This window comes from Arvicola amphibius, chromosome 9 (genome assembly GCF_903992535.2).
Source record: "Arvicola amphibius chromosome 9, mArvAmp1.2, whole genome shotgun sequence".
In the NCBI taxonomy this organism is placed as follows: Eukaryota; Metazoa; Chordata; class Mammalia; order Rodentia; family Cricetidae; genus Arvicola; species Arvicola amphibius.
Window position 1 is genome coordinate 117,388,262 of NC_052055.2, and position 10,168 is coordinate 117,398,429.

The following is a 10,168-nucleotide window of genomic DNA, read 5'->3' on the forward strand; positions in this document are numbered from 1 at the left end:
CGGGAGCAGGAAGCAGCTGGTCTGAGAAAGCAGAGAGGATGAATGTGGCTGCCGCCTAGCTGCTTTCTCCACTTATACAGCCCATGGAATGGTGCCTCCAACTGTGGACTGGTCTGCCTGGTCAATTAATGTAGTCAAGACAAACCCTCCCTAGAATGCTTGTCATGATGCTAGATCCTATCTCGTGGACAATACAACCACACCCAACCCTATTGTGTAGTGACTGATACAGGGGCTCATTTGTCCCTTCAGCAAATATGACTGTGTGATTTCAGAAATCCTGGGGAACTTTCCAGCAATGGGAATGAGTGACTTCTGGCCCTGTTTCCTTGTACTTGTACTGTGTCCCCACAACTGTTGCCAACCCCAGGACTGCAGAAGCTGTTGTTGCCTCCCAGCCCCACTGTGGCCCTGATATGCAGGCCTATATGCAGGGTGCTCCTTTCTGTCTGGCCTTCTCTTTGGCTCTCCCCTGTTAGGCAGCCTGGTGTATGCTGTGAGCTGCAGGGCCATTGTGTGCTCCTGTGACCTGCTACGCATCAGATGCTGCCAGCTTTCCTACCCGTTCTGCTCTGCAGCTCCGCCCCTGTGGCCATCTAGCCTGTTACTGTGCCTGGGACCTCTGTAGCCATCCCAGCTGAGAGATGGAAACAGCTGCATGACTACATTTCCACCAGGCTGTCACTTACAGGTCCATGTAGACCTCCCAACAACAGCAAAGTCACAGCAACAAACCCACCAGGGCCACAAGAGCAGTGAGCAAAGCAGACGATTGCCCCCACACCCTTCAGCCCTTAACAGCCGGCAGCAAAATATTGTAAGCATCTGTAGGAGGCATCACGTGTCTGTGCTGTACTTCACTTCGGGCTTCCACACTGCTCAGGATGTTCCTGAGAATCTTAAAGACTCAACAAAGGGACTCAGGGCCCAGACCAGCAGCAGGGTGACCACTGGAGGGTCACCTCTCTCTGATGTTCTGCCTTACACTGGGCTGTTGTATCCCTGTGGCTCTCATTTGGCCTACTTTGCTCCTGTGAGATGGTGTGTGTGTGTGTGTGTGTGTGTGTGTGTGCGTGTGCACGCACATGTGTGCACAGTAACATCTTGGGTCCCTGAAGGTGATTGTTGGTCTCTACTTAGCAGCAAGCTGCAGTCCTGAAGCCCCTTCAGTCTAAGAATTTAATCTGAACCCCCACCACTCCTACCTGCCCTCCTCTTTGTAAAGATGAATGAAAAGAGCCTTCATTCAGGGCAGAATAGCCCCTGCTCCTACACCCTATGTCTGTGTCCTCACAGGGCTGGGAGATTTCACAGAGGGGCAGTTTCCATGGGGTTTGCAGAGGTCTGGTGTCACTCAGATGAGTGCTGTGAGCTCCAAGGGCTTGGGCAGCCCCACCTCTGTAGCCATGCTGTTGGTAGACCACATGGCTTGTGGCTTCTCCTTGGTAGGAGTTCCACATTTTTGGCATATCCAACTACCCAGGGTCCTCATTGCCCCTTTGGTTTTACTCTCTCAGCTTCACACCTTCTCAGGGGTGGCCCAGAGTGACCCTAATTGTGGTACATTCCCTGGCCTCAAACTGGGGGGTCAGGTGTCACCTTCAGAGGTAGCACATCCCTCAGCTAGGTTCCATCTACTAAAGATCTACAATATCCCAAAATAGCGCTGCCAGAGTGGGGAGCGGGCACTCAACGAGAGCCGGTGTGGGTGAGTCACACTCCGGGAGTCTCTCTAGTCTTTTTCACCATGTCTCTTAAAGAGACTCTGTGACAGGAGGCCAGCCTGGTCGATAGAGCAAGTTCCAGCCAGGGCTACACAGAGAAACTTGTCTTGTCTCAGGGAGAAGGAGAGGAGAAGGAAGGGAAGAGGAGGGGAGGGGAGGAGAGAGAGAGAGAGAGAGAGAGAGAGAGAGAGAGAGAGAGAGAGAGAGAGAGAGAGAGAGAGGCCTGATGACCATTTGGCTGGAGTATCTCTAAGGGCTGTGTGCTGTGTGTGGTCCCAGCCTGTGGTACCACTGGGAGCTGGTACAGTCTTTAGACTAATGGGGCTAATAGGAGAGCATCGGGTCATTGGGAATGTGCCTTGAAGCGGCCTGGACACTGGCTCCTTCCTCTCTCACCAGTTTCCCATTCTCACAGGCCTTGCCACAGGCCCCGAAGCAACGATAAGATTACAGTGCTGGATCACAGATGAAACCGTGAGCCCAAGCCAACCTTTCCTGTCTCTACACTGATTGCCTCAGGCGTTTCATCACACACCAGGAAGCTGGGCCGTGCAGCCACGAGGTCTTCCTTCCTCCCTGTACCCAGGGGATGATCATTCTCTTCAGAGTATTTGAATAACCAAGTGATGGCTGCGGGATGTGAATAAACCCAGCAAGCAGGAACAGCGTGACTTCAAATTTAGAATTTAGCCCCACTGTATAGCCAGACTTTCTCTGGACTGCCAGCTCCTGAATATGGAGACTTTTAAAAAATTTTTATTGATTTTATTGAGCTCTACATTTTCCTCTGCTCCCCTCCCTGCCTCTCCCCTCCCCTTCAACCCTCTCCCAATTTACTCAAAAGATCTTGCCTTTTTCTACTTCCCATGTAGATTAGATCTATGTATGTCTCTCTTAGTGTCCTCATTGTTGTCTAGGTTCTTTGGGATTGTGATTTGTAGGCTGGTTTTCTTTGCTTTATGTTTAAAAACCACCTATGAGTGAGTACATGTGATATTTATCTTTCTGGGTCTGGGTTACCTCTCAAAATGATGTTTTCTAGCTTCATCCATTTTCCTGCAAAATTCAAGATGTCATTATTTCTTTCTTCTGTGTAGTACTCCATTGTGTAAATGTAACACATTTTTCTTATCCATTCTTTGATCGAGGGGCATTTAGGTTGTTTCCAGGTTCTGGCTATGACAAACAAAGCTGCTATGAACATAGTTGAGCATATGTCCTTGTGGCACGATTGAGCATCCTTTGGGTATATACCCAAAAGTGGTATTATTGGGTCTTGAGGAAGGTTGTTTCCTAATTTTCTGAGAAATCACCACACTGACATCCAAAGGGGTTGTGCCAGCTTGCACTCCCACCAACAATGTAGAAGTGTTCCCTTTACCCCACAACCTCTCCAGCATAAGTTATCAGTGGTTTTGATATTGGCCATTTTTACAGGTGTAAGATGGAATCTCAGAGTTGTTTTGATTTAAATTTTTCTGATGACAAAGGATGTTGAATATTTCCTTCAGTGTCTTTCAGCCATTTTAGATTTTTCTGTTAAGAGTTCTCTGTTTAGGTCTGTACACTGCTTTTTTATTGGATTATTTGTTCTTTTGATGACTAATTTCTTGAGTTCTTTGTGTATTTTGGAAATCAGACCTCTGTTGGTGAAGATCTTTTCCCATTCTGTAGGTTGTTGTTTTGTCTTATTGACTGTGTCCTTTGCTTTACAGAAGCTTTTCAGTTTCAGGAGGTCCCATTTATTAATTGTTTCTCTCCGTGTCTGTGCTACTGGGGTTATATTTAGGAAGTGGTCTGATACGGAGAGACTTTTTATTACTTGTGAAAGATTAACCTTAGCTTAGGCTTGTTCCCAACTCACTCTTATAACTCAAATTAACCCATTTATATTAATCAACATTCTGCCACATGACTCATTACCTCTCCTCAATACTGTATGTCTGACTTCCTCTGAGTCTGGGTGGTAAATCTCCCCACCTCAGATTCTTTCCCAGAGTTTCTATCTCTGCTGAGAAGTCCCGCCTATCCTCTCCTGCCTAGCTATTGGTCATTCATCTGTTTGTTAAACCAATCAGAAGGTGCCTTAGGCAGGTGAGGAAGGACAGAGATACACAGTGTACAAAATGATTATCCCAAGACTGCCATGTTCAGAGATTCTTCCCTTGGGGTTCTACTCAACTCCTCCTGGGTGGAGGAGCTCAGCTGGGGTAGGATGGAACTTGTCTTCACAGCCTGCGGAGGACTCTTCTCCTGTTACTGAATTTCCTGGCTGGTCTGAATGTTGTTCACTCGATTCTCCAACGTTAGTGGTCCTTAGGGAGCCCCACCTTGTCCTCCTCACCGTCCTGGGGGTGACTCATGATGTCTTTTTGCCTTGTCCCTCCTCAGCCAGGCCTTAAACTCAGATGTGACCAGTGTTGCCACAGTAGGGGCTGACTTCACACTCTCATGATCTGAGTCAGGCATGGTGGAAACCTCTTATCATGGCCTCCTGATGGAAGCCTCTGGCCCCTCCGCATGTGTTCTCGGGCTGCAGCCATATTGAGAGACTTCTGGACAGACTCATATGCCTCAGGTTCTGTCCCAGTGTCCTGACATGGCGTAGGAGACTCTTCCTGGGCTTACAGGGAAAGGCACCCAGGGCCATGGTAGCCTGGATATGAAGACCCAGAACATTCCAGAAAATGCACACAGCCAGCTCATGAGTCCTGATATGAGCACTTTATTGAACACAGCAGTGAACCGTCACATCTGGTATGTGTATGATGTGACACGGTCAAGAGAACAGGCTCTTGGGCCTGCTTTCTATGTCACAGAGGGATTTGTAGGGGGAGGGGCTGGGTGGCACCCTCAAACCCAATCGGACAGCAGCTATGTAGCCCCCAATCCATAGTGAGACGACTCTGGTGGCCCCAGGTGACTTCCAGGGGCTCCCGAGAGTGGAGAATTGCTTAAGAATAAAGATGTAGCCTGCAAAGGCTGAGAGATCAAGCCCATCAGCAGCTGGACTTCTGGCCCGAGGAGAGGCCACAGCAGGCCTGGCTGGAGCAGGCAGGGCGGCAGATCAGGGACATGCTGGAGCAGGGCTTGCAGCAGCTGGGCTGGCAGGAGGAGGCACAGCAGGAGGAGCTGGGCACACAGCAGGCGGGTCTGCACACAGGGCGGCAGAGCAGGGACACACTGGAGCAGGGCTTGCAGCAGACAGGCTTGCAGCAGACAGGCACACAACAGGAAAATTGGCAGCATGAGGGCTGGCAGCTAGACTGCTGGCAGCATGAGGAGGATCCAGAGCAGATGGGTGTGCAGCAGACAGGCTTGCAGCAAAGGGTCACACAACAAGGTGAGGAGGTGCAGCATGAGGGCTGGCAGCTAGACTGCTGGCAGCATGAGGGTGTGCAGCAGCTGCTGCAGGCAGATTGGCAGCAGGGGCTGGACCCACAGCTCACTGGGGTGCAGATGAGGGTCAGGCAGGGGGATGGGGCACAGCAGCTGGGGACACAGCAGCTTGGGACACAGCAGCTAGGCTGGCAGCAGCTGGACTGGCAACAGCTGGGGACACAGCAGCTGGGCTGGCAGCAGCTGGACTGGCAGCAGCTGGGGGCACAGCAGCTGGGCTCACAGCAGCTCTCTGGGCAGTCGTCCACCTGCCAGGAGGAGTCAGTACAAGAATCACAGGAACCGGGCAGGCAGACCCGGCTGTCGTAGCTCAGGTCGCTCGAGCAGACAGACATGGTGGAGGTGGCCATGGCGGGCAGGTCTGGTAAGAGCTGTGTGAGTGTGAGTGTGTGTGTGTGAGAGGGGCTTCTCTCAGCTTTTATAGCACTCTGGGCCGGTGTTGTCCAAGTGAGGAACCTCTCAGGTTTCCCTTCCTGCTTACTGGCTGGCTGGAGCCCCCTCATTAGCGGCGGTCATCGGAGGTGTGCACACCTTACCTGTGTTTGTGTTTGTTCTGACTCAGCTGAAGGCCTGGGAAACATTTGAGGCCACTTCTCCTGAGAGGTTTTGGAGGTGAGCAGGGCTCCGTGGCAACAGGGTCTGGGGTTGTCATCCTATGCCTGAGCGACTGAGACCTATCATTATTGTTGTTGTTTTAAACATTTTAAAACATAGGCAAAATAAAAACATACATATCTTACATAATACAACTCACGTGGGGATTTAATGACAGCCCCCCCCCCCAACCCTCTCCAAAGGTTAGCAAGATGCAAGTCATATACAACACAGTTGACTCAGGGGCTTGTTGACAGGAGACTGTGTGTGTATTGTGAGGGAGACTGTGCTAGGGCAGGGTGACATCTTTCCTATGCAGTGCCTGGTCCTCCTTCTGAGACTCTCACCATTTCCAGGGAGACACTGAGCTTTTTCTGTTTTTGTTTTGCTGTGGTTCCAAGACCAGAGACTCTACATCCTGCAGTGTCCACAGTTCAGAAACTCCTGGCCTGCCCACCCGTGCCAGGATAGTCTGGCTGGGTATAGAATTCTGAGTTTGGAACTGGGTGGTGGTGCACGCCTTTAATCCCAGAACTCGGGAGGCAGAGGCAGGTGGATCTCTGTGAGTTCAAGGCCAACCTGGTCTACAGAGTGATTCCAGGACAGCCAGGGCTACACAGAGAAACCCTGTCTCAAAAAACCAAAATAACCAGTCAAGCAAACAAAAAGTCTGGGTTTGAACCAGTGTCCCCTCCAAGCCCAGGTAACAATGCCTCTTATCCTGGTGTCCGTGTTCCTGAGCAGAGACACCTGGAATTCCCTGACAGTTTTCTCTGTCTTTCAACTTCTGTCTGTTGCTTTCTTTCTTCCTTCTTATTCTAGAATGCCTATATCTGTTTCCAGGCTGTGTGTTGCTTTGCTGTGTGTTGAGGCTTGCAGTATGACATCTCATCTCGGGATTATCCTAAAACCCATTTCTCCTTTCCCGGCTTTCCCTTTGGCGACTCTGGACACTGTTCCTTCTGGTGTGAATCTTCAATGTGTCTTGATCCTCCCATTTTCCTCACCTTTATCCTTCATACTCTTCTTTGCAAGATGGTCCTGGTTTTATTTCCACACACTTTCTGTCACTGGAGTCTGTTCATCCTTATGCTGAGTTGCCAATGTTTAACATCTTAGAGCCATTTTCTCTTCAGTTTCACAGAGGCGTGGTTTCGTCTTGGAATGCAAATGTAATGTCCCCTTGACTCCAGCAAGTCCGCTTGAGTTTCCAAGTTCTCTGTCCTCTGGTCCCCAGACTGCTAGACCCCACCCAGCATGTGTTCATCAGTTTCCAGATTGGAGCACTGAGCCATTTAACGCTTGTGCTTTGGGTCCACCCATTGTGAGCTGACAGTGTAGACTTTGAACGGTGGAGGGACGGGGCTGTGTGTGCCTGGGTTAGTTCACTGTGTGGAAGGTCCTCCACACTCACCTGTTGTCACCAAAGCTGGGATCTCCTCCTTGTTAAAGACTGAGCCCATTCGTCTGATGCACCACTACTTGGCTGCGGTGGCTGAGGGTGTGCGGGGGGTGGGGTGGGTATAGGTGTCTTCTCCACGTGTCCATGGATGGACTCTGGCCACAGGGCGACCTGAAGTTTTTAAAGAGTGTCCACAATGGCTGGCACAATGGAAAATACCGACTAGATTATCTCACTGTTATTTATTTATGTATTATTTGGGGGTTGGGGAGTATCAGGGTCTCTATAGTCCAGGCTGGCCTCTCAAGTGGGGTCCTCTTATCACTGCCTCCACTTGAATTCCTTCCTCCTTCAAAATTTGTTTCTAAAGTGTCTGCGCGGCTCCTTGAGTTAGTGCTTTTGTTCCACAGCTTCTCTGACGTGGTTTGGTGTTGCAATTGTCTGTGCCCTTCCACCTGTGGTGCTTGCTGTTCCCAGCAGTGTAAGCTTCTGGTAGTCTGTGCGATCCGCTTCAGCTTTATACCCCTCCTGCTTGAGGGGCTGTGCTCATGTAGCATCTCACTGTGAAGATTGGCCTCGAACTCTCCCGTCCTGGCTCCCCAAGACTGGGGTTTCGGGGTTTCCACCAGCCACTCTTTCTGAAATAAAATTGGGCACCAAATGTAGGCGCATTAAAGAGGTCCACAATAGCCTGGAATGGAGTCTAACAAAGGTTTATTTAATTGGGGACCAGACTCACGTGAGGGTAGTGATTAGCGATATGCATTCCCCCTGTGGGCACTGGAAGCTGGAACCGAATCCAGCAGAAAAAGGGATGCACAGGCTTTTCATCTACGCTTATAGTACCTCCAACCATGCCCAAAATGGGCTGGTATCTAAAAGGCTATTGGCTGAAGGAGTTCTCTTAACACATGTGGTCACTGCCAGGTAGCAGAGGTCCTGACTCACAGGTTGTTCTGTGACTTCAATGAGTCATGTCTACCCTCTCCTGTAGATCAATGTCTGAGGCCCCCATGGTAGAACTGGGCATCCAATAGCTGTGCAGAGAGGGCTGGCCTTCCTTCTATGGGGCGGCTGGGCATTCCCTCAGGTTGCTGGGAGCAGCAGGGGTGGGGGCTGTACCTGCAACTTTTCTTTTGAGACAGTAGCTCCTGTAGCCCAGGCTGGCCTCACTATGTAGCTAAGGTTCTCCACAAACTTCTGATCCTTTTGCCTCCACATTCTGGAAGTGTATCACCGCCTTGGGCTTGTGAGTGGATTGCTCTTCTGGTGACCCCATCTCTTTCTAAACCCTTTTCCCACTTCTGTGGCCAGCCCCCATCCCACACAGCACCATGAGACTGTCCTCAGCTCGGGACTCACACATCCCTTTCAGCTTCAGGAAGCTTCTCATCTTACAGGCTGAGCGTTCCCATCCATTCCCAGCTGCGCTCCCTAATTCCTGATCTGGCTCCTGCCTTCCCCACCTGGGTTTCCAGCTGTCCCGATCTGCATCTCAGCAGCAACCTCCCGCATGCACCCTTCATGTCAGCTGCATGGCATACTCCATCTGCCATGCACCCTGCTGGCAAGACCCCACCTGCAGACTCCTGTCTTAGCTTCCAGACCTCTAGGGTCTTCCCCCTCCCTCATCTTTCCCTTTCTCCCTGCCCATCCTTATTTTCCAGGATGAAATCTTGCTCCTCTTCATGTTGCTGTCTGCTTGGCTGTGCTTCTTCCTGCTCTGACTTTGGCCAAGTCTCTCACTGGCAGTAGGTATGTGGCAAGGGTCCCAATCACTTGGTCACTCTTCTGAAGTGACCCCATTATAGGAGACTCAGTGGGAGGTGGCTTGTCTGTTCCTTGCTGGGCTAGGGGCAGCATCCTTCTTGGTTGCTCCTCTTCAGAACAGGCACAGCCAGCTGAAGATCCCAGGTACCCACAGCCATCATTCGTGCCCTGAACCTGGCTTTGCTGCCCTGTTTCCATCAGGTTCAACTTCAAGTTAACCCTTGCCTGAAGGGTCTGTGGCCATGGGTTCTATGCTTTCAGACAATGCCCTAGTTAAGGTGAAGAGATAGGACTATCAGCACTGGGACCTAATGATGGCCCGTGGCTCCCACTGGGTAGTTTTCCTGGGAAGTGGTTAGGGTACCATGGAGCCAAGGCTTGAAGGACAGGGCCAAGGGTGTCAGAGTGTCCCCATAGCAGGTGGCTTGTCATCTTGCTCACCCCAGATTCCTTGGCCCTGAGTACTCTGTCTGCCTTTCCATGACCCACCTCTGACACCTACTGCATGGTTTGGGTACAGAATGTCCTCACAAGTTCATGTGTTGAACTCTACAATGCTGTTTGGGGAGGTGGACCAAACATTAGGTCACTGGCTTTATTGGAGGAAGTAGGCCATTGGGGGTTGGCCTTTCTAGGTTCTTCCCGCCCCTCCTCCTTTCTGTTTCCTGTCAGCCATGAGGGGAGCAGTCTTGGCTCCGTGCTTGGGTTGTATGGTGTTCTGTCTTATCGCAGACTCAGAATGAACAGGGCGAGAGCTGGAACTTTTGAAACCATGAGTCAAGAGTACTTACCCCTCAGCTCTCTATGCCGGGCATTTGTCTCAGCCATGAGCAACACCATTGGCTGCATCACACACTCCATCCGCCATGCACCCTTTGGCCTGTGTGTCTGCTGTCCTTTCCTGGAAGTCCCTGGTCCTCATACTCCATGCATGGCCACATGTCATCACATCAAGCACAAGCTTCCGAGGTGAACCGACTGGTTGGCTCCTCTACAGCTGTGTGATGGACAGCCCACACACATTGATCCACTCTGCTGCAGACGGATATTTGAATAATTTCCTGTCATCTGTTAGGGGCTGAGTGGACACTGCTCTAGATGGACGGATATTCTCATTTCCAACAGGATGATACCTGGGACTGGGATGGCAGAGTTCCAGGCTCACCCTGTCATTAACAACTCTGGAAGGAAAGAACCTCATAGCAGACAGGGGACACTTCCTGGCTGGCACTCCAAGAGTCACTAGACAGTGGAGGCCCTGCATTTTGGATGTCAGCCT

The 10,168-nt window shown here is 50.9% G+C and overlaps 2 protein-coding genes across 5 annotated transcripts in view; one reads left to right on the forward strand and one right to left on the reverse strand.

The window, feature by feature from the left end:
• The window catches only part of Tspear (thrombospondin type laminin G domain and EAR repeats), a 163,046-nt gene that overhangs the window by 49,161 nt on the left and 103,717 nt on the right, over positions 1-10,168 (forward strand). The gene's annotated exons all lie outside the window — the stretch shown is intronic.
• LOC119822357 (keratin-associated protein 10-8-like) lies at positions 4,724-5,473 on the reverse strand. Of its 4 annotated transcripts, none has more exons than XM_038341532.1 (2): positions 5,313-5,473; positions 4,724-5,216 (listed from the first exon to the last, which is right to left on the reverse strand). In XM_038341532.1, exons 1-2 carry the CDS (start codon positions 5,471-5,473, stop codon positions 4,724-4,726), a joined length of 654 nt encoding a protein of 217 aa, XP_038197460.1. The 4 variants fall into 4 exon arrangements, with proteins under 4 accessions (XP_038197460.1, XP_038197456.1, XP_038197457.1 ...); XM_038341528.1 differs by having other exon boundaries at positions 5,268-5,473; XM_038341529.1 differs by having other exon boundaries at positions 4,724-5,261; positions 5,313-5,458.